Source organism: Perognathus longimembris, chromosome 26 (assembly GCF_023159225.1).
Source record: "Perognathus longimembris pacificus isolate PPM17 chromosome 26, ASM2315922v1, whole genome shotgun sequence".
In the NCBI taxonomy this organism is placed as follows: Eukaryota; Metazoa; Chordata; class Mammalia; order Rodentia; family Heteromyidae; genus Perognathus; species Perognathus longimembris.
Genome location: NC_063186.1, coordinates 736,695 through 759,895, shown reverse-complemented (window position 1 = coordinate 759,895; position 23,201 = coordinate 736,695). Strand labels below are relative to the sequence as shown.

The 23,201-nt window shown below is 58.8% G+C and overlaps 1 protein-coding gene and 1 long non-coding RNA gene across 2 annotated transcripts in view; one reads left to right on the top strand and one right to left on the bottom strand.

The window, feature by feature from the left end:
- Nucleotides 1–750: 750 nt before the first annotated feature.
- Wwtr1 (WW domain containing transcription regulator 1) overlaps nucleotides 751–23,201 on the bottom strand; it is a 52,267-nt gene continuing 29,816 nt past the window's right edge. Inside the window, exons 3-7 of the mRNA XM_048334580.1 lie at nucleotides 16,593–16,732; nucleotides 7,844–8,031; nucleotides 3,488–3,618; nucleotides 2,148–2,260; nucleotides 751–1,522 (exon numbers count right to left, since the gene is read on the bottom strand). Of these exons, the coding sequence (XP_048190537.1) occupies nucleotides 1,338–1,522; nucleotides 2,148–2,260; nucleotides 3,488–3,618; nucleotides 7,844–8,031; nucleotides 16,593–16,732 (757 nt within the window). The 3' untranslated portion in view covers nucleotides 751–1,337. The remainder of the gene's footprint in view (nucleotides 1,523–2,147; nucleotides 2,261–3,487; nucleotides 3,619–7,843; nucleotides 8,032–16,592; nucleotides 16,733–23,201) is intronic.
- Nucleotides 2,189–3,057, top strand: LOC125342428. Its single transcript, XR_007209222.1, has 3 exons — nucleotides 2,189–2,284; nucleotides 2,818–2,872; nucleotides 2,919–3,057. It is a non-coding gene; the product is annotated as an uncharacterized LOC125342428 (long non-coding RNA).

The following is a 23,201-nucleotide window of genomic DNA, read 5'->3' as shown; positions in this document are numbered from 1 at the left end:
TGGGGACATGGGGGGGGGGGGGGGTCCTTAGGAAAAAGAAGCAAGCCCCTCTCCCTCTCCCTCCCCCCGGAGCCCTCCCTCCACCGCCTCTCCTGTCCTCCTCCTACGCACCGGGCTTTTGGGGGGCTCCGCCCGTCCCCTTCTTCCTCGCTACCAGTCTCCCCATCTCCTCCCGGCTTTCCTCCACCACCTCTGACCTACCCTGGCCACCAGCCTCCCACCGCGCCGTCCCCGCGGGCCGCGGAGGGTCCCGCCACCCCCGACGGGCTACCCGGGTCCCACCCTCGGCCACCGCCCAGGCTTCTCTCAGAGACCCGGATGCCTGACCCAGAATTCCCCAAGCGGGTCCGATTCACGGAGCACCGCGGGGCAGGAGTCCCGCGGGCCGCCGGGCGCGCGAGCCGAGCGGCGAGGGAGGGCGTCCCCGCCGTCAGCGCTGCGCGGCGCGGGGCACCCGGGGACGCGCGCGCGGGGACGGGCACCCGAGGACGCGCGCACGGGGACGCGCACGCGGGGACGGGCACCCGGGGACGCGCACCCGCGGACAGGCACCCGGGGACGCGCACGCGGGGCGCGCACCGGGGACGCGCACCCGCGGACAGGCACACGGGGACGCGCACACGGGACGGGCACCCGGGGACGGGCACCGGGGGGGGGGGCCGCACCCGGGGACGCGCGCGCGGGGACGCGCACCCGCGGACAGGCACACGGGGACGGGCACCCGGGGACAGGCACCCGGGGACGGGCACACGGGGACGCGCACCCGCGGACGGGCACGCGCACACGGGGACGCGCCCGCAGACTCCAGCGAGTCTGGTGAAGCACGTGGAACCTCGAGGACAAAACCACCGCGGCGTGGGTGCAGCCGCCGGCCTGCCCAGCTCGGGGCGGCCCTGGCTGTCCAGAAGTTTCCAAAGACGGAACTGCGGAGACCTTAGAAAAGCGTCCTCACATACTAAGCTGTGTGTGGAAGGGAGAGCCTGTCGCCATGTGGAAGGGAGGCCTGGCTGAAGGGCAGACAGGGAGCGGCCTGGGCGGGGGGGGGGGGGGCGGGAGGGCACCGAGGGCGGGGTGAGGGGAGGCAGCGCCCCGACCCCCGCCGGTGGCCGCTTTCCGGGCACGCGCCCCATCACGAGGGACGCGTGGCGCTCCGCGGGCCCGCGCACGCACGCACGCACGCACGCCGGGTGGCCGCGCGGGAGGAGGGCCTGGTGCTCGCCCCCGCCCCCGGCGGCCCACGCCGGGCACCGAGCTCCGCTTAGGGCGGCTCCGGAGCGGCCGCGGGAGCCGGGCCGGCAGGGGCGCGGTGGCGGCGCCGGCCCGCGCCCGCCGCGGGCTCACAGCCAGGTGAGGAAGGGCTCGCTCTTGCTCAGGGCGGACTCGACGTCGGTGAAGAGCGGGAGGAGGTCTTCGGATTCCAAAGTCCCCAGGTCCACGTTCGTCCCGGGCAGGCAGTCCAGGAAGTCGGGGAAGCGGCTCTGCGGCGGGGCGGCGCTCATGGCCGCCGGGCCCGCGGTTTCCCCTGGAACGGAGCGGGGAACGCCTTCAGCCCCTCCCGGGGGCCTGGAAGGCCCGACCGCCCCCACCGTCGCCCCCACCCGAGACTGCTGGGGTCAAGCCGGCCCTGAGCTCGGACAGGGCGCAGGCGCGTGGGAAGGCACGGGCTGCCAGCCCCGGTCCTCAGGCGGGGCACCCCGCGGCGGGGACCCCGGAGGCGGGCACCCCGGAGGCGGGGACCCCGGAGGCGGGCACCCCGGAGGCGGGGACCCCGGAGGCGGGCACCCCGGAGGCGGGGACCCCGCGGCGGGGACCCCGGAGGCGGGCACCCCGGAGGCGGGCATCCCGGAGGCGGGCACCCCGGAGGCGGGCACCCCGGAGGCGGGCACCCCGGAGGCGGGCACCCCGGAGGCGGGCACCCCGGAGGCGGGCATCCCGGAGGCGGGCACCCCGGAGGCGGGCACCCGGGCCTGCCCCGCCACTGCAGGAAGACTTCACCGCAGCCAGTGGCCGGGGTGGGCGGGACGACGGCCGTGCGGGGCCCCTGGGCACGACGCCCAGCAGAGGGCGAGGGGGACACCACGGCCTCCCCCGCGACAGAGGAGGCCCGGGCGGAAGCCCCCCCTCCGCCGAGGCCCGCAGGCTCCCACCTGTGTCCATCTCGTCCACGTGGCTCAGGAAGTCCTCGGGCGTGGTGGGCAAGCTGTAGCAGCCCAGCCCCAGACCGCTGTCCGTGCTCTGCTCCCGGGAGTGGTAGGGCCCACTGCGGAGGAGGAGGGAGGCGTCAGTCACGGGGCCCCCCAGTCAGTCACGGGGCCCCCAGTCAGTCAGCGGGGGCCCCTCAGTCAGTCAGCGGGGTCCCCTCAGTCAGTCAGCGGGCCCCCCAGTCAGTCAGCGGGGGGCCCTCAGTCAGTCAGCGGGCCCCCCAGTCAGTCAGCGGGGGCCCCCCAGTCAGTCAGCGGGGGGCCCTCAGTCAGTCAGCGGGCCCCCCAGTCAGTCAGCGGGGGCCCCTCAGTCAGCGGGGGCCCCTCAGTCAGTCAGTGGGCCCCTCAATCACCGGGGGCCCCTCAGTCAGTCAGCGGGGGCCCCCCAGTCAGTCAGCGGGGGCCCCTCAGTCAGTCAGCGGGGGCCCCCCAGTCAGTCAGCGGGGGCTCCTCAGTCAGTCAGTGGGCCCCTCAGTCAGTCAGCGGGGACCCCTCAGTCAGTCAGTGGGGACCCCTCAGTCAGTCAGTGGGCCCCTCAGTCAGCGGGGGCCCCTCAGTCAGTCAGCGGGGGCCCCCAGTCAGTCAGCGGGGACCCCTCAGTCAGTGGGCCCCTCAGTCAGTCAGCGGGGACCCCTCAGTCAGTGGGCCCCTCAGTCAGCAGGGACCCCTCAGTCAGTCAGCAGGCCCCTCAGTCAGCGGGGCCCCTCAGTCAATCAGTCAGCATCAAAGTCACTGTGTTCAGGAAGAGAAGTCAGAAAAACCTCGTCCTCCCTTTCAACTTGAGATGCACACCCTAATCCTGAGGAAGGTGACCGATGGCACGCTGACTGGCTGGCGTTCCCAGCGTGGGCACTGATCTCCTGTCCATCTCACACATAGGCTGCCATTTCTGGGTTTTGTTTTCTAATTTTTTTTAAGTAAGAAAAGAACAGACAATCCTGCTGAGTCTCTTGGATACACACGACTGGGAGCAAGAAGTACTCGTGTGGCACCGTGTGTGTGTTTATAATCCTCGCACTTGAAGGCTCAGGCAGAAGGACTGAAAGTGGAAGGCCTCCCACACAGCTGGGATTGCAGGCTTGACCCACCATGCCCAACCTGCTGACATCGGAACTTGGGTAGAGGAGTACCCCTGCTTTTCTTTTTTCTTCCAGTTTCCCCAACTTCCTAACTCAACCTCTAATCTCAAACGCCTCACTCTTTCCAGTGTCACAAAGACCCAGTTACAGTCTAGCTGTAGAACGCAGAGCGCAGGACCCCACGGCCTCCTGGGAGATGCCGCTTACCCATTGAGGAAAGGATCTGAGTTGCTGCTGGTAATGGGTCTCAGGTCTGTGTTCATGGCAGGCGCGTTGACGGCCGGCACGGCCACCAAGGACTCAGCATCCACGGGGAGCTGTCTGCAGAGGGCGGCTTCCTGCTGGGCGAGGGGCAGACGGAGAGATGGGGTTAGCAGTCACCCCAGGACAGGAACAGAAGCCTCCGCAGGAGCTGCTGGTGGGATACAGGGCACTTCCTATTTATTCCCAGGAAGCCATGGCTGTGGTTGGCACTCTGAGGAGAGCTTGGGGCACTGCCCACACCCACAGAGCAAACGCTGGCCTCAGGTCCGTGCTCAGAGCTGTCCCATCGCTGCACAAGTGTTGGAGCCTCGCAGACCCAAGGCCCCTCCTGGCCAGGTTCTCGGCCCCCATATAAAGCAATCCACGCGAGTCAGACTCCTCTGGATTGGCTGGTACGTCCTAGCCAGTGCCACCAGAGGCCACTGGCACCATGGAATTGTAGCTTTAGGATCCACGGTAAATTACACCTGGTTTACCCTGTAACAAACTGGGAAGAAAACCCCCTGCAAACATTCATTTTTAGGAAGTCTCGATCCAGTTTTCCTCTTGACCACATGGCTAAGCTGCATGAAGTGGCCAAGGCACAGCCCCAGCTCCACACAAAGGCCCACAGAGGAGCCGGAGCTCACGGCAGACACCACTCGAGGCCCACAGAGGAGCCGGAGCTCACGGCAGACACCACTCGAGGCCCACAGAGGAGCCGGAGCTCACCGCAGACACCACTCGAGGCCGCATGCCAGAGTCACCCTGGGTTTCTCCTGCTTCAATCAACACACAAGTGCACACTCTCGAACCCCAATCCGTGGCTGCAGAGACAAACGGCGTGGGGCCACCAAAGCACGGGGATGCTTGTTAGGCCCCCAGCTTCAGAGCCAGCACTCAGAGAGTGACTGGGGTCCAGACCAGTTGACCACCGAGGCCTTCCACGGTGACGCTTTCAGTTACAAGCTCAAGTGCGGGGTTACTAGAGTTCAGGTGTGGTTCCTGGGGGCTCTGTATGCAGCAAGTTTCCTGTGAAGGCTGAGAGACAGGTGCAACCCAAGGGCATTAGAATCACATGGCCAATTGGTGGCCATCCGTTCCCTGAAACAGAAAACTCCATGTGGCTGGGTGCCAGTGCTCACACCCATCATCCTAGTTACTCGGGAGAGTGAGAGCTGAAGATCGTGGTTCAAAGTCAACCCAGGGCAGGAAAGCCCTTGAGACCCTTCTCTCCAATCAACCACCAAAAAGTTGAAAGTGAGGCTGTGGCTCAAGTGGTAAGGTGTTATCCCAGAGCCAGCAGCGCAGGGATAGTGCCCAGGCCCTGCGTGTAAGCCCCAGGAAGGGAGGCAGGCAGGCAGGCCGCCGGCCGGTCCGTGTCACGAACGCAGCCCCCTCCCGGGGCTGGGCCTGGCACATGTGCACACGCAGCCCACGGAAGAGCGAGGAGGGTGGCACCGCCGGTGCTGACTGGGGCTGTGGCCCAGCTCTCTCCTCCCAGGTCCCCACCACCAGCGCCTGGCGGGCAGCCCAGGCAGAGCCGTCCACAGCCGCTGTCCTCCCCGCAGGGCCCGGCCCCAGGGAGTGGCCAGGGTCCTGCAGCCTGGAGGGCTGCATTGTCTTAATCACAGAGGGCGGAGTGAGGAGAAACAAAGACCCAGGGGAGGCCAAACAGTCTGCAATCCTGACATTAAGATGGTTATTTTCTCTCTGCCAAAACCCGGAGACACTCTGCAGGCTGAATGCTGAATTATTTGCCTTCTTTAGAGAGGGAGGGAAACAAACCTCTGATGGAAATCTTTGAAGTCTGTGCCAAGGGATGGGAGGGATTCAAGGTGACCCCTCCCGGAGACCCCTTCCTGGACCACCACTGCCTCTGGCGGCGGTAGGGAGGGCAGGGTAGACGCTCTGACGCGTTGAGGAAACGTCTGTGAGTCTGTAATGACAACCCACTGCCTGCTGCTGCCCTTTTAATTCAGGATCTTGTGTTCGACCCCACCACCAGCCTGTCGTCCCTGGGACGCACAGGAAAAACGTCACAATTAGAAATTATTTTCACTCAGGGGAAAACGAAGTGGAGAGGACATGGAAAGGCTGCCCACAGCCCTCTCAGAGAAGAAAGGAGAAGACGCTGCTTTTCTCCTCTCAGCACAGAAACCAGCCTCTCTTTGAAACTGTGCTCAGAGTGTAACGCTGGGGGGGAGGGGGCCTTTTATCTAATTGGTGTACCATAAAATGGGGCGTGTGATGTCGCAACATAATGGGAGAAAACAGGAGTCGCTTTCCAGACACAGCAAGAAAGCCCGGGAGGCGTTGGGACATGGCTCCTCAGGGACGTTCCCTCCCCCCGGGCCCTGAGAGCATGCCCTGGGCAGGCAGGACTAACCACTGCCGGATACGGGTGCTAGAGCATTGGCCCAGCCTGGAACCCACAGAGGAAGCGCGAGTTACGACCTTTACCCGCGCGGGTGGCCGGGCCAAAGCCCAGCCCTGGAACAGGCTTCCCGCACGGGGCTGCGGAGGCCGTGGGGGGAGGGGGCCACCTCCACCTGCACCTCGCCGCCGCAGGGCCGCCCTGCGTGGGTGCGACATGCTCAGCCTTGCTAAAAACTCCTGTCGGAACAGAAACCAGACTCCAGAGCCAGCGCCCAGCCAGCCCGGCGGGCGTGCCCTGCAGTGGGCTCAGGAATGGCGGCCGAGTGCCAGCCGGCCCACCCGCCTGCCCCAGAAGTGGGGGGGGGGGGGTAGAGGGAGGGATAAAGTGAGCTGCCAGGATCCCCAGTCCTGCCCTCCTCCTTCCTGCTCTCCTGGCTGCAGAGGCCGGCTCGCTCAGCCTCAGCGTCGCCGTCTGTCGTTTGCATTCTTCAGGCCCCCCCCCACCACACCCCGGCCCTGACGAGGACAGAGGAGACATGAATCCTGACTGCGAGTTTCTGAGCAGCGCAGACCCCGGGAAGGGGCCGGGGAGGAGCCAGGCCTCACCGTGGTCACCAGCAGGAAGTCCAGGTGGCTGCATCTTCCTGGCCACGGCCCCCGGCACCACCCCACCAGCCTCCTACATCAGTGGACTAATACACGAGCCTCCAGATCAAAGTCCACCAGAAGCCTTCTCCTGGACTCCAGCAACAAATCACACTTGAGGAGCAGCTATCCATTCCCCTCCTCCAGACTGCACACACACACTTGCTCATGTGTATGCACACGTGCATGCACTTGGCCACACGTGTGCACTCATGCATGTGTGGGTGCACAACGTGCTCAGGCCACCATGCATACATGCACACACGCACACGCACACCAGTAGTTAAAGCAGAGTAGCAGCAGTTTTGGGAGGATGTGGACAACCTTTCCTAGGCACACATACACACACACACACGTGCAGGCCATCGTGTGTACACACACGCGTGCACACACACACAAGCAGCAGCAGCAATGGGTGAACGAGGGCAGCCTTTCCTCCCTGCCCTGTTCTGTGGGGATTCCATCCACCATGCTGCTCCAGCTGCCCCATCCCCTAGCCCTGGGGTGGCGAAGCAGGGGTGGGGAGGAGGAGGAGAAATGCGAGGGGCCACACACGCTCACACCACCGTCCACTGTACACAACTCACACTACATCACGAGGGAGAGAAGTTATTCCAAGTGGAAATACTATCCAAAAACAGACAACAATAACACAATTGCTTCCTGCCATGAAACATGATCATGAACATCTAAAAACAGCACTGGCAACTGTGACCCTGAAATAACTGTGCAGGGCCAGGCCTGAGGCTTGGCGTGAGGGGGCTGTGCCACCTGCAGTGCACACCATTCCCGCCTCCCTCTCCTGCTTCCAGAGTTGAGGCTAGGACTCGATTGTGGTTCACCAGCCACCTTTCCCTCGGTGCTGGGAATGGAACCTGGGGCCGGCGGTGAGCTACAACCCCCCCCAACACACACACACCCCGGCTCAGCCTCCACACCCCATATCCTAGCAGTCCTCTCCCTTTAAGAAAGCCACTCGGGAGCTGTTAAACCGTCCATACATCTGGCTTCACAAAGCAAAGTCGAAAGAATTATAGCAATACACCAGCTTTCCTCCACAGAAGGTAGCTGCAAGCACGGAAGGAAGCTCTCTCCCCCTCCGCAGACCCAGCGGGGTCCGGAGGCACCCCTGAAATCCCAGGACCTGGGCGGCTGGGGCAGGGGCGTCACAGGTTCCAGGTGGCCATGCTAGCAGATGGGAGTGCGTGCGAATCCGTGCTGGTGCGTGCCGACACACACTAGGGCCGCAGCCTCCCGCCCCCAGGGACGGCACCCCCGCCCGCGGCCCAGCCGTACCTGCCGCATGAGCTCCTCCTGCCGCATCCGGATCCTCTCCCTCTCCAGCTGGATCCTCTGCAGCCGCAGCTTCTGCTGCTGCTGCTGCTGGGTGGTCAGCGCCGGGGGCACGGCCACCAGCCCTGCCGAGGGGCTCTGCTGTCCCAGGGCGCCAGGCACCATGGGCGGCTGGTGTTGGGGGGCCATCACTAGAGAGAGAAGGAGGGGAGATCAGCGGCTGGGGCCCGTGCTCTGCAGCACAGGCTCCTGAGCTTCCTTGAGCCCCGCGGGTACTCATTAGTGACGAGATCACCACTGTCCCCTTAACCCGTGAGGAGGTCACGGGAGGGCTTGGCTTTTGCTCCCCATTGAAAATCTCGGTGGTGGTACACACTTCAAGCAAATACCCCTCGGGCAGGTGGTCATCCTTTCGGGGGATTTTTTTTGCCAGAGCTGAGGTGCACACCTGGCAGAAAATGTTTAGTTTTGCAAAGGGAAAGACTAATGAAAAAAAAAAAAAGATAACACATCCAGGTACCGGTCGCTCACGCCTGTCATCCTAACTACTCCAGCAACTGAGATCTGAGGACAACAGTTCAAAGCCAGCCTGGGCAGGAAAGTGCATGAGATTCTTCTCTCCAATTAACCACCCAGAAAAGGCAGAAGTGGGGCTGTAGTTCAAGTGGTAGAGTGCTAGCCTTGACCATGGAATCTCAGAGACAGTGCTCAGTCCCTGAGTTCAAGCCCCAGCATGGCGCGCGCACACACACGCTCATACACAAATGCTAAATGTTTGTGATTGGATGGAGGAATTACCAGTATTTTACACACTGAAGACAGCAAAAAAAAAAGAAAAAGCTTAGCTTCCAACAGGTGCTCATGCAGCTTCCTCAGCTTGGGAGAAGGGGCTTGAAGGTCGGGGCTGGAGGCCAGGTCTGTGCGCACCTGACCCCTCAGCTGCAGACCTGGGCTGGCGGAACCCACACACCCAGAGCTGCATGCTCCGAACCCATCTCAAGACAAGCGAGGAAGCATGGTGGCCACGCCCAGGACTCCATCCTTAAACTTCTGACAACTGCTGCTGGCGCAGAACATGGCCAGTACTTTCATCATCTCAAATCTCTGGGTCAGAAATGAGGCTATTTATTTTATTTTTGATTGCTTATTTATTTGCTTGTCCTGGGGCTTGAACTTGGGTCCTAGGTGCTATCCCTGAGGATTTTTTGCTCAAAGTTAGTGCTCCACCACTTGAGCCACAGCTCCACTTTTGCCTTTTTGGTGGTTATTGAGGTAAGAGTCTCACAGACTTTCCTGCAATGGGCCTCTCCGGTGTCTACGACACGAGAGGGGAAGAAGAGCTGTAAATCCCTCCCCCCTGCCTGACTCTCCCCTCCTCTCCCCTGCCTGCCTCTCTCCTGCCTGCCTCTCCCCTCCCCTCTCCCTTGCCTGCCTCTCCCCTGCCTGCCTCTCCCCTGCCTGCCTCTCCCCTCCCCTCTCTCCTGCCTGCCTCTCCCCTGCCTGCCTCTCCCCTCCCCTCTCCCCTGCCTGCCTCTCCCCTGCCTGCCTCTCCCCTCCCCTCTCCCCTGCCTGCCTCTCCCCTCCCCTCTCCCCTGCCTGCCTCTCTCCTGCCTGCCTCTCCCCTGCCTGCCTCTCTCCTGCCTGCCTCTCGCCTCCCCTCCCCCCTGCCTGCCTCTCCCCTCCCTTCTCCCCTGCCTGCCTCTCCCCTCCCTTCTCCCCTGCCTGCCTCTCCCCTCCCCTCTCCCCTGCCTGCCTCTCCCCTCCCCTCTCCCCTGCCTGCCTCTCCCCTCCCCTCTCCCCTGCCTGCCTCTCCCCTCCCCTCTCCTGCCTGCCTCTCCCCTGCCTGCCTCTCCCCTCCCCTCTCCCCTGCCTGCCTCTCTCCTGCCTGCCTCTCCCCTCCCCTCTCCCCTGCCTGCCTCTCCCCTGCTTGCCTCCCCTTCTCTCCCCTTCTTCTGTCTTGTCTGTCTCTCAATTCAGCCAACAGCAATCTGATTGTTTCTCTTATTTCCCAGAAACTGTATTAGCCTTCCAAGGAGGTCAGAGGAAAAATAAAAGCAGCTTTTCACTTGAGGGCACATTTGCTTCCAAAAATCTGTAAAGTATTAGACCAAAAAGCAGCCGGGTCCCAACTTCACACCAGTGCCTTTGTTCCACTCTGGGGAAGGGGGCCTCTGGGGTGGAGGCTCAGCTGATGAGGCCCTGGACTCTGGGCTAAGCCACAGCTGGCCTCGCCTTCCTGGCTAGTCTGCTTCGACCTTCCACCGCCTCCACGTGCTCCCAGCTGTGGTTGCCGCCTGGACCCAGGGGTGCTCTGCCCAGCTGCTTTCAGACAGGGCACAGGGGCCATGGCTCAGGGGTGCCCCAGGCCCCGCTAGCTTCAGGCTTGTAACCAGACCTGGATTCATTCCCCAGGAAACCTTGAGCACCAGGAAATGATTTAAGCACTTGTCATCCTGTCTGCCCATCAGAAACGTAAGTGTCTGGGAGCTTTGTGTGAAGAGGAAAATGGGAAAATCCCGCAGCGTGTCCCACTCCAGCACAGCCCCCACCCTGCATAAGATTCAGACATTCCTGCGCACCTGCTCACTATTGCAAGACAGCTGGGGGGGGGGGGGCGCCAGCTTGTAATCTGACCCACTCAGGAGGCTGAGATCTGAGGATCACAGTTCAAAGCCAGCCCTGGGGAAGCAAAGTCCCCAAGACTCTCATCTCCAATTAAAAAGACAAAAGTAGAGCTGTGGCTCCAATCATAGAGCACCAGCCTTGAGTGAAAGAGCTCAAGGACAGTGTCCAGGCCTTGAGTTCAAGCTCTAGAACACACACACACACACACACACACACACACACACACAAATCTGGAGTGGATGACCTCACACCTCACCGGCCCTTGAGAACTGAGGACACCTGTGCTGTAACAAACCCTCCCTTCCCAGGAGTCTACCACCCTGACGTCTGCTGCTGGGCTCCAAGGATTCCTCAACCCTGACCACCCATGCAGGCAAGGGGAAGTGCGTGACACCCCAACCTGGGGAAAGCAAAAACCAGCATTGAGCCGCCTGGCGGGGGGGGGGGGGGGGGAGGTGTCCAGAGTCATCCCTCCCCCCCCGCCCCCCGCCCTGTGGTGTGGAATTTAACCCCTCACCCGCAATCCCCGCCTGCCTATCTCCAGACAATAGGTACACTTTTGTCCCGTCAGGAAATGGAAACTCTGATTCATGCGTTTATTTTCATTACTTGGAGATGGTTTATGGGAGGTTTTTTATTGGTCAGCTCTGCAGAAAGCAGAGGCCTAGGCTCAGAAGATGAGGCGCAGCTGGGCTCGGCAGGCCCAGGAGAACGCCAGCGTGGGCACAGTGCACGCGTGGGTCTGCCCCGGGCTGGGCCATCTCAGGAAACATCCACATTATTTCAAAAGGCCTCACAAGAGAGCCCTGGAGTCCCCGAGACCAAGGACCTGAGAGTTCATGAGCAACACACATGGAAAACTACTGGCCGGCTCAGAGAAGTCACAGAACGCAAACCAGAGGAGCCACTGTCCCAGCCAGGCGCTGTGCAGAACCAAAAACAACAACCCAAACCGGAAGCTGACCGAGGGAGCGGGGTAGGAAATCTGGTTCTCCAAACAGTCATACAACACGGCAGGAAAGGCACCCGGGGCCTGCAGAAGGGAGCGTACATGGCGACGACAGGACCTCGGGGTGAGATGCCACCCCCCTCCCCCCCCATGGGCAGAGAGAGACAATTCTCTAGTTAATACTAATGAATGGAGGCATCACAGCGGCCTCGGGTAAGAGGCAGCCAGGGAGATTGCTGGTCTTGATATCTGAAAGATGAGGTTTGAAGCAGCTACATGAATGTCTCGAGGGCCAGGATGAAACCAACCACATCCATTCTCTTCTTCCTTCCTCCTTTCTTCCCCCCTCAATTTCACGTCTTCCCAGCTCTGAAGATATTTAAGCCTTGGCAAAAGCAAAACTCACTCTTCACTGTTGTCTGAGAAATATAATACTGAAAAGGATGAAAATAATAAGGAACAAAATACAGAACACATACTGGAAGCAAAATAATTTCCAATAAAACTTCCATTTAAGGCTTAGTGAAAACGTGGAGACAGAGGCAGAGTGGAGCTGGCAGGAAAGCAAGGGCCTGGTTAAAAATATGCTGCATGTGCCAGGTCCAGTGGCTCGTGCCTGTAACCCCAGCTGCACAGGAGGCTGAGATCCAGAGGCAGCTCAGGCGGAAAAGTCCACGGGACTCCTTTTCCAATTAACCAGAAAAAAGTCAAGCTGGAGGCATGGCTCAAATGGTCGAGAACCAGCAGGGCAAACAAATCGGGCCAGCACAAGGTCCTGGGTTCAAGCCACAGTACCAGCAAAAGCCGTAAACAAAAAGCTTTTAGGTGTATATTACTGACATATGATGTATAGACAGCACACAACACATTGTGTTAAAGCAGGCCAAAGAAATGTAGAGGATTTCCCAATTTTTTTTTTAATGTTTGCATTGATAAAGGACAAACATGCAAGTGTGATTCTCAATGGCAGCTTTTTAAACCTTTTTGGCTTCTCTGTCTCTCTACCACCTTTCTCTGTATTGCATTATCTACAGTGAGTAAAATAACGATTTTCTGTTTGGTTTTGGTTGTGGGAGGCAGCAGCCTTGAACTCACATCCTCCTGATTTCAGGCACACTCCACCATGCCCCTTCACAGCAGCAGGGCCTACTGGGGGAGAAGGATCTCAATGCTGGGCTCACATTCAGGCTTGTTATTTATAGTACGTTTATACTTGTTGTTTCTGCCCTCTCTTTTATTCCCTGCCTGGTGTGCCTTTGGGGGTGGTTCAAAGCGAAGCCTGAGGGCGGCTGTCCTGGCCAGCAACAGCACAGCCCGGGGGAAGGGGGAGTCGAGTTAGACTTCCAGAAGGGAGGAAGCCATCGGTCAGCTGGTGCGAGTGGGGCGCGGAAGGGCGCAGAGGGGCGCAGGCCCGCAGAGTCCACCCTCCATGAGCTGTGAACTCCACCGGGCGGGGCGCCGCACAGGGCCAGCAGAGGGCGCGCACAGCGTCACGTGAGTGCCTCAAACTCGGCTGGTGCCTCCCAGCGCGGGGCCTGCTTCTGTGAAGGCTTTAGGAGAGGTGTCTCGGCTCCGTTCTCCAGGCCCCAGGAGCACAGGCCTGTGGCGACTCTGTGGCTTTGCAGAGTTCCTAGAGGGAACGATGAGCACGTAGCAAGCCCAGTCCAGGCAGGAAAAGGACTTTCCGTCTGGTCCTGAGCAGCACGCCACACGTGTTTATCATTTAGGGGTGGACACTCTGGGCCAGGCTGCACCGCCCGTCTTCCAAGGGGGAGGGGGTGTGAGTGTGTGAGTCCGTGTGTGCATGCACATGTGCGAGGGTGTGCACATATAAGTGTGTGAGTATGTGTGTGCTTGTACGAATGAATGTGCATCTGTGCATGTGTGTGCTTTTGAAAAATAAAACCCTGAAATATTTAAAATACTGACTGCAAAAAAAGAAAAGAACAAAAAAAAAACAACCACGACTGGCCAGGCTTTGCCAGAGGCCTGAGGGCTGGCGAAGTCATTACAGCGTCTTTATTCTTCCTGTCCTGTCTGGGGCGTGCTGGCAGCCCAGGTGAGAAGCTCGGCCAGGAAAGAGCTGTGCAAGTGTGCGCCAGGGCCAGGCGCCCAGGCCCGTGAGTGCTAGACTGTCGGCAAGGTCAACAGCAGACAGTGCCAGCTCTCTCCCGGTAACAAGGGCCTCTGAGGAGGCCGCATGGACTCTGCGGGGAGAAAGGCGCCCGGGGAGGGCAGCACCCACCCACTGCACCTTCAGTACTCCGCAGGGAGTGGGCGCGGGGCTGGGGAGAAGGCCCCAAAGGATAAGCTGGGTCACAGCCGCGGGCCACCCTGGGGGGCTCCCCTGGCAGGTACCCCCAGCAGGCACCCCACCAGCCTCACAGTGCCCTTGCTGAGGGCCACCCTGGGGGCCACTCAAACCCCTGCTCTGTCAGCACTCACTACCACTTTAAGGATGAGGATAAATATCTAGCCCAAAAAAAAAACCAAACCCGTCTAGCCTCAGGGAAACCCAGTTCTGACTCCATGGACCATTATCCAAAAAGATCCCCACCCCAGAAAAGTCCAAGAAAACCAGGCCAAAAAGCCAGGCTGGAGGCCTGACTCAAGTGGTAGAGCTTCAGCCCTGATCAAGAAAGCCCAATAGGAGTGAGCCGCCCCGAGTTCAAGCCACAAGACTAGCACACATGTGCGTGCGCACACACATGCACACATACACAGGAGTGCATGCCTGTGCACATACAGGCACATAACCGTGCATGCACACACACTCGTGTCAGCTCTGAGTGACATTAGGGACACGGATAGTCTCTCTTGTATGAGACACCCTCTGAGGCTCACCCTCCAACCCCAGGATGTCTGCGTATTCCCACCCAAGATCCACCACGGATCTGCTCAGACCAAACAGAGCTGGGTGAAACCCAACCTGGCAAGCACAGAGCTGAAAGCTCCCAGTCCCCACACCACAGCAATCTGGAGGTGATTATCCGAATTAAAGTGGACGGGGGGAAAGGTTTTCTGCTGTTTGGTTTGGTTGTTTTGCAAGTTTGTCCTACAGTGTCCATGTTGTTTCCCTTCGATTTCTGAAATCTCTTTTCACAAAGTGACGGCTTCAGGCCTCCCATCTGGGTTTACAGGACACACTTCAGAAACACTCCTAAAACCTCAGAAAGATCAAGGTGTCTTGGGACACCTAGGGGATCTTGGGGCAGGGGAGCCGATGCCTTTCCACCCAGGGCTGCCACCTCGCTGGACGCAATGCATGGCATTCCTGGCTCAAAGCACTGCACAATCTAACTATTTTTTTTTCTCCTGAAAGCCTTTAAGATCAATGGAATGGTCTTAGACTCCCTGCTCTGTGTGGGGAAATAGAGGCATGGTGATGTGACTTGACAGGTGACTTGACAGAGCTGGTAACTGGCAGAGTCAAGATGGAAACGTTGGAGAGCAGTTCCTGCAGAGAGTTAAGGACGTCAGCAGGTTTGCTTGCACCGTGGGATTACCATAAAGTTCTGGCTACTGACTGTATGGAGTGCTAGCGGCAATGCACAGTGAACATTAAGAAGGGGGTGACTCTCCCCCCTTCTGCCGAGAAACTACCCATCTTAAGGGCACAGATCACTTCCTTTCTCCTCTCCACAGAAAAGAACTGAAGTTCCAAACTTAAGAATTCGGGCTGGGGATATGGCCTAGTGGTAGAGTGTTTGCCTCGTATACATGAAGCCCTGGGTTCGATTCCCCAGCACCACATATACAGAAAAAGCCAGAGGTGGCGCTGTGGCTCAAGTGGCAGAGTGCTGGCCTTGAGCAAAAAGAAGCCAGGGACAGTGCTCAGGCCCTGAGTTCAAGGCCCAGGACTGGCAAAAAAACAAAACCAAACAACCAAATTTAAGAATTCAAGGAGAAGGAAAAGGATATGCTCTTGGTATTTTTAAGCACTAATAATAAAGGGACAAACCATGGGCTGAGCTAACATGTGAGATGAAATACTGAATAAATGGCTTCATCTTCACACCCTGCCAGGGCTGAGTTTTCTGCTGGCTGCTGGTGCATTCTAGAACTTTCCTTCCTGCTCCTCTTCCGGCTCTCCAGCCACATTGGTGATTCTCTGCTGATCAGCAGAGCTTCCACCAGTGGGCAAACATTCAAATATCTTAGGAAACTCACAGCCTGGATTTATTGGAAATCTGGAAACTAAGCTATTTTATTCACAAGTAAGTAAGCATAGTTCAGAAGGTCTGAATTACATTCGGTAGGTGAACAACTATTGAGAGTGGGCTCTGTGTGTGGATGTGTTTGTGTGTGTGTGCGTGTGTGATGTGTTACGTATGTGCATGTGTGTGTGCGTGCATGCATGCATGTGTTTACCCTGGCTGGGAGGGAGACTGGGGCCTTGTTCCTGACACCAAAGTCATTCACTCTCAGGGGCGGAGCACGCCAGCAAGCTTGAGAGCCGAGGCTCCTCCTGAAAGATCTCAGCCTGCTGGAGTTCACACTGGCTCTGGCCAAGCAGAGGCATAGGCAAGGGTGTCTGGGAATAATGCCTCCATTCCTGAAGATGCATGGGGACAGTCTTTCAGTCCCAAGAGCAGTCCATGTGGTAACTGGTGGTCTGGGCTGAAGGGGAAGCTGGGTGGGAACAGCAGCATCTTTTGTAAAACTTTCAATCAGCTCACTTATTCTTAGCCTGGGGAGGGGGGTGGGGGGGCTCTTCGGCTCTCCAGGGCCTAGCACCCGGCAGGGCGGGGCAGGGCAGGGAGAAGGCCCCTACAGGAGTGTGGACTAACGAACCGCATTCTGGGCTCAGAGCTGACAGGGTCCAAACCGCAGCAGTGTGGCCCACAAGCCGGGCATCTGGGGGGAGCACGCCCGTCTCCATGATGGGGTTCTGCTACTCCTCGTGGGGAGCAAGGTGGGGCAGAACACAACCACCCAGAGGCACACCCCCCACTCTCCCTGGCCTGGATGAAGAGGCAGACCGTGGTCCCTGTCAGGCATTGACAGGAGGATGCCAGAGGCCAGGATGGCAGGCTGGGTGGCAGTGGGCACTAGGGCTGTGCGGCACACCTGGGGGCTCAGGCAGTCACAGAGGGCCTGTGAGGGGTGCCTGCCCCATGGGGGGTGTCTCTGCCTCGTGGGGTGGTCCCCGCTCCAGCAGTCGGGGTCGAGGCTTACCCAGGTTGGGCTGGGACGTGGCCATGGCCCTCTGTGGCACTGGTGTGGAGGTGGCCGGGGCAGCGTGGATCGACGCATGGTTCAGGTGGTGAGTCATGGTTTTCCGAGGGTCTTGCCACGTGGTGATCTTTTCTATGTGACTTGGGGGGAGAGAGAACGATCTGTTACTTCTAGTGGTGGCTTCTGCACCCCCACCCAGGTCCTAGCGCTGCAGGGACTTGCTCGCCCCACCCCTTCCTGGCAACAACCTGCGTTCAGCTTCCTTGGGGGACACCCATGGCCTCCACTCACAGGCCTTCCTGCCAGGCCAGCTTTGAGACTCCGTCTCAGCACCCAGCCTCTTGACAGGTGGGGATGACAGTGGGAGACCTGGACAGGGTCCTGCTCCCCAGAAGGCTCCTGGCCCAGGCCTGCACACCCTTGCCGGGAGAAAGGAGCGGCCAGGCAGACACGCAGCTAGCACGGTGGCAGGGAAGTTTCCCCATGGATTAATTCCCTTTAGCACAAACATTTGGAAAGCCACCTTATTTGGAGGGGGTGGGGTAAATTCATTGTGGGTGAGAGGTCATCCATGGGGAAGGGCCACGCTCTGACTCACCTCCCCGCTGCAAGTCACCTCCAAGGTCTCCCCTCCAGTCACCACAACTACTGGTGACCTTTCCCCCACCGGAGGCCAGGGCCCGAGGCCTCCTCTCTGGGTTCTTCCCATTCGCCTGCCCTCCTTGCCCAGCCTCCAGCCTCAGAGCTCAAGGACACCAGTGACCTCAGTGCCTCAGTTTCCCATTATCAAGGTCATGCCCACCCAGGCAGCATCCTGCCTGAGCCACCAAAGTCACCGCAGTTCCTAGGGGACCCTCTAGGGGCTCAGGCTCTGCAGAGACCACAGTCCAGGTGGTCACCACAGCTTGGGACCAGCTCCACCCTCCTTCCCAGGCCGGGGGACCCTGTGCTTGCTCACCGCCTAGGCCAGCACCTACTCCCCCCCTGCCAGGCCAGCACCCAGTCCCCCCAGGCCAGCACCTCCTCCCCCCCTACCCCCCCAAGGCCAGCACCCAGTCCCCCCAGGCCAGCACCTCCTCCCCCCCTACCCCCCCAAGGCCAGCACCCAGTCCCCCCAGGCCAGCACCTCCTCCCTCCAGCCAGCATCTAGTCCCTCCAGGCCAGCACCTCCTCTCCCCAAGAGAAAAAACAAAGGAGAAACAACAACAAAACCCTAACAAATAAGTTAGTTCCCCCTCCTGAGGGTAAAACAGGGTTAGCACATGACCACGCCCTGGTATGCAGAGACCACAGGCAGCTCACTATCAGGCCAGACGCACTGAGTAGGTATAGAAGTGGAAACACTTTGTAGATAGCAACAGAACCACCAAAGACAAAGATGGACTCCCATCTATACAATAGCATATGCAGAATCCTATGGCCGGGAAGACTGGGCTGATGTCTCTGGATAAATTTGCCCTTACATGTATGGAAGAAACATTCTGGCTTTCCAAATGGTAGAAGGAAGGTAATGTATTACTTGTTGCCGAAGATATAAAAACAGAAATGACTTCAGGGGCTTCATTCTGGAGGAATTCAAAATTCCTAGCAGCAGAATGCTTGTTCCTATGGCCAAACATTTCATTTTCAAGTACAAATGTCTTATCCTTCTGCCCTCCGTGTGTGTGTGTGTGTGTGTGTGTGCACGCGAGTGTGTGTTGGAGCTACAGGGAGCGTGACTCAGGGCCTCCTATTCAATAAGCCTGAGGTTTCCCCTCAGCTCCAGCCCCTTCTGCTTTCAGTGTTGCTCAGGTAAGGCCTCTATGGCCTCTCATGGCACTAACTTTCCTGGGGCTGATGGCTGGCCTTGGACCTTGATCCTCCCAGCTCTGTCTCCCTCCCTGGTGAATGGCGGGAACCATAAGCCAGGCATTTTACCATCCCCTGGACCCAGAACAGGAGCACTTCAGGGACCCCAGAGCACAGCAAAGTGCTCCCCCTCTGGTATTTACAGGCTCAATTAAGATACAGAAAACCTGTCATTGTTTAGGAAAAGGGACCCTAATTGGCTGCCCCTCTCAATGTTACAGTCAATGTTACAATGTTTCAGTGTTACAATCTCAATGTTACAAGGACAAGTTGCTTAGGGCTTTCCTAAAGCAAACAGCTCTGCAACTGGCTTTTCTTTCATGAACTGTCCCCATTAGACCCCCTGAGGCTAAAAATGGAAAGGAAACAGATTTGGTGAGGTGGAGACACTCCCAGATAGGGCTTGCCTTGGAAACTCGACTCATCAGCTGACAACAGATGCTAGGCCAGTCTTTAATCCCATACCAGATGGCAAGAAGCCTTGCCCAAGACATACAACAAAGTGTGTAAATTCTCCCCAATTACAATGAGAACACAAATATGTGAAACCAGGCTCACTTTCCTTGTGTGTTTCAAATGTAAGGAATAGCTGTGTTTCAGCTTAATTGCACGTGCCAGCCATGTTCTAATTCAAGTTTCAGGGCTTAGGAAGAATATGTTCCATCTTACGCCTACTTTGCATTTCCTGGAGTAATAACTTTGTTCTTTTCATATTTGCCAGCGACACAAAGCTCCTCTCACCAGGACCAGAGAAGAGTCCGGACACACCCCCTTCTCCATGTAGTCCCTATGGCCCCCCAAAACCAGACCAGTGGGGCCCCATGGCACCCCCTGGCCCAGGTCTGCACTGGTAATCAGAAATGAAGGACCGTCTCCCAGGAGGGCTGGGGAGACGTAGAGATTTTTTACTGCATTTCCTTTTCTTTTTTGGCTGGAATTTGAACTCAGTACCTCTCTTCCCTTGCCAGGAAGGTAATCTACCACTGAGCTATGACCTCTTTCACACTGGTTGTTTTTGAGATTTTGCCTTTTTTTGTTGCTGCTGTTGTTGTCCAAGGCCCATGCATGGACTGTGGTCCCTCCTACTTTATGCTCCCAGGGTAGCTAGGAAGACAGATGGATGACACATCAGCTTTTTATGTGTGAGAGATGGAGATCTCACCAACTTGTTTGTCCTGGCTGGCCTAGAACTGCCACCCTCCAGATCACAGCCTCCCGAGCAGCTGGGGTGTCACATGCATGCCATCTTGCCTATTACTGGTTGAGAAGGCATCTAGTAAACTTCCTGCCTAGGCTAGCCTCAAACCTCTGTCCTCCAAACCTCAGCTTCCTGAGTAGCTAGGATTCAGGCCTGAACAACTGTGCCTGGCTTGATTTGTTGACCTCCCTATCTCCCGAATTGCTACCCTGCACGGCCTCACTCCATCTGCTGACTGCGTGAGAAGGAAGCCTTTGTGACGTCGTACAGCAGCCTGCCCCGCTATCCTGCTGCAGGGCAAGAGAGGACTCAGAGGCAGGGGGCAGGCTGCACCAACACACACGCAGCGGACAAATACACCATCAGCAACGCGTTCAGAGGTCCAATCCCGAGGCGCACTCTGTGCCGTGTGACGGAGGTTGAGGGGAGTGTGTGCGTGGGAAGGAGGCCCCCTTCCCCAAGTTCACAGGGGAGTGTGTGCTTGCAAGGTTCCAGGGGATCCTCCACGAAGGCAACTCAGCAAACACTGCTGTGTCTCTGAGGGGAGAATAGTATTTCTTATATAAACAGAGTCACAGGGCCTGCCCTGCCCAGAGGAGCAAGAAGAAGAGCAAGCGTTCTTCTGGGGGCATGCTTCCAGCGTCTGCCATTCACTTGCCAACCCAAAAATGTCAGCCGTCCCTGGAATTCCCAGTGAATGGCAGGGATTGTATTTTTAACTACCAGGCTCTAATCCTCCACTTCCCCCGAGGCCACGCCAGGAGGCCCCACTTGTTTAAATAGCAGCCTCGGGAGTGGAGCAGGGCGGACCCGGCTTCCTCCGGCCCGCGTGGCCAGCTGAGCGGGCGCTGCCCCCCCACCCCCCCACCCCCCCACCGGCTGGGCAGTCGGGGCGGCGGGCAGCAGGCAGCAGGCCAACCGGCAGCCGTGGGAGTGGACCTGGGGCAGGAATAGCTTAACATCCGTGCTTCCTGCCAGGGCTTACTCACCACCGCTTTGTCCCTGGGGGGAGAAGGGGATGCGGTGAATATGCCCCTTTTCCAGAAAAGCCCTTTGGGAAATGGTGACTCACCCCTGAACTCCAAGCCCTGTGGGACTGCTGCCACCCCTCTGCTCCTCAACAACACCCAACTGGGGGCAGTGCGACTTTCCTCTGAAAACTGAACCAAGTTGCTTAACCTAATTTCCCTAATCTCTGAAAAAAAAACAACAACACAAAACAAGAAATGGAGCAGGACTTCTCCTGGCCATGGGCTCTATCCCTAGCACAAGAAAAGAAAAAAAAGTTTTCAGCCATGTGGGGTGGGGGGAAGAGCACCTGTGCTACGAGGAGAGAAGAGCAGAGTGCTGTGCGTGCTATGCTGTCTTCCAGCAAGGGGACGCCTCACCTATTCTAACCTGGAGGGGGGAGCAACAGCACCCCCAAATACACGCGGTGGGATCTGCGAGGCCTGCCACTTAAATGTGCTGGGGGGTACAGGCCTCTGGTCAGCAAGAATCACCCTTACAAGAACAAGAGCCTCCCTGTCAAGAAGCCTAGGTCTGGCCTCCGAAACCCATGCTGCACTCTCTCCCTGAGCCTGTCCCCGGGGGCCAGCCCTGACTGGAACAGGCGTGGCCTGAGGGTCACTCAGCCAGGGTGAGGGAAGGAGGAAGCGGGGAGAAGGGCAGGTCAGGGGCTCTGTAGTTAAGCAGCCCACGTGGCTGCCTCTGACAGCGGCACTAGCAGACACAGGCCTCCCCACAGCAGAGCCAGCGTCCTCGCCCACCTGTCGTCCAGACCCACCTGGGCACCTGTGTTCTCTCTCACCTGTCCACCTGGGGACCCGCGCCCCTACCACCCTGCTTGCCCAAGGGCGTGGCACCGCCTGCATTCCCAGAGATGAGAAGAAAGCCTGCCTCCTACAACACAGCTCCTTCTCCTCTCCAACCACCTGGCTTTCTTCTTTTCAACCTACAGCAGCTGTGCTTTTCATTTGACGCCATGTTAATTATACATTTGCTACAAATAATAACTGTTTAAATTTAGGCTGATGACCAGCTGGAGGGTCCTCCCCTTCTCATCGGCCTGCCAGCCCTTCATGTAATTCCCATTGATATGAGAGGGGCTGGGCCAAGACTATGGGTGTGCGGTGCCCATGAGAGGGCCCGGTGAGGACACACCATGTGCAGTGAGAGGAACCCAGGCAAGGACGCACAGTACACGACTCAAGGTGTGCAGTGAGAGAGACTGGGTGAGCGCATGCAGTGCGTGTGCATGGTGAGAGGCCACCGGTGAGGACACATGGTGCATGGGCATAGTGGGAGGGCCTAGACGAGGATGCATGGCACGCGGTGCAGGGAGGAGAACCTGGGCCTGGACACGTGGCGTGTGGTGCCCGGTGCAGGGAGAGGAACCTGGGCCTGGACGAGGATGCATGGCGCACGGTGCAGGGAGGGGAACCTGGGCCTGGACGAGGATGCATGGCACGCGGTGCAGGGAGAGGAACCTGGGCCTGGACGAGGATGCATGGCGCACGGTGCAGGGAGGGGAACCTGGGCCTGGACGAGGATGCATGGCACTCGGTGCAGGGAGGGGAACCTGGGCCTGGACAAGGATGCATGGTGCACAGTGCAGGGAGGGGAACCTGGGCCTGGACAAGGATGCATGGTGCAGGGAGAGGAACCTGGGCCAGGATGTGTGGCGCGTGGCACATGGTGTAGGGAGGGGAACCTGGTCCTGGACATGTGGCATGTGGTGCCCGGTGCAGGGAGAGGAACCTGGGCCAGGACGCAGGGCACGTGGTGCATGGTATAGGGAGGGGAACCTGGGCCAGGACGCGTGGCGTGTGGTGCCCAGTGCAGGGAGGGAAACCTGAGCCTGGACGAGGATGCATGACGCACAGTGCAGGGAGGGGAACCTGGGCCTGGACGAGGATGCATGGTGCACGGTGCAGGGAGGGGAACCTGGCCCAGGACACGTGGCGCGTGGTGCCCGGTGCAGGGAGAGAAACCTGGGCCTGGACGAGGATGCATGGCACACGGTGCAGGGAGGGGAACCTGGGCCTGGACAAGGATGCATGGTGCAGGGAGAGGAACCTGGGCCAGGATGTGTGGCGCGTGGCACATGGTGTAGGGAGGGGAACCTGGTCCTGGACACGTGGCATGTGGTGCCCGGTGCAGGGAGAGGAACCTGGGCCAGGACGCAGGGCACGTGGTGCACGGTACAGGGAGGGGAACCTGGGCCAGGATGCAGGGTGCATGGTGCCCAGTGCAGGGGGGGAAACCTGGGCCAGGACGCATGGCGCGTGGTGCACGGTACATGAAGGGGAACCTGGCCCAGGACACATGGCGCGTGGTGCACAGTGTGTGGTGCCCAGTGCAGGGGGAGGGGGGAGTGAGCATGCATAGTGCACAGTCCTGGGGACTATGTTTTTTCTACAGGATGTGTTAGATTTTTCCTTTCAGGGACCCATGTTGTGTTTTAGCTACCTGTTTATCATGACTGCTGCCCCAAACCAGATTTTCCACTGACTGAATACTCTGCTATCCTGTTACTAATTGAAATAACTTCCTCCTCTGAA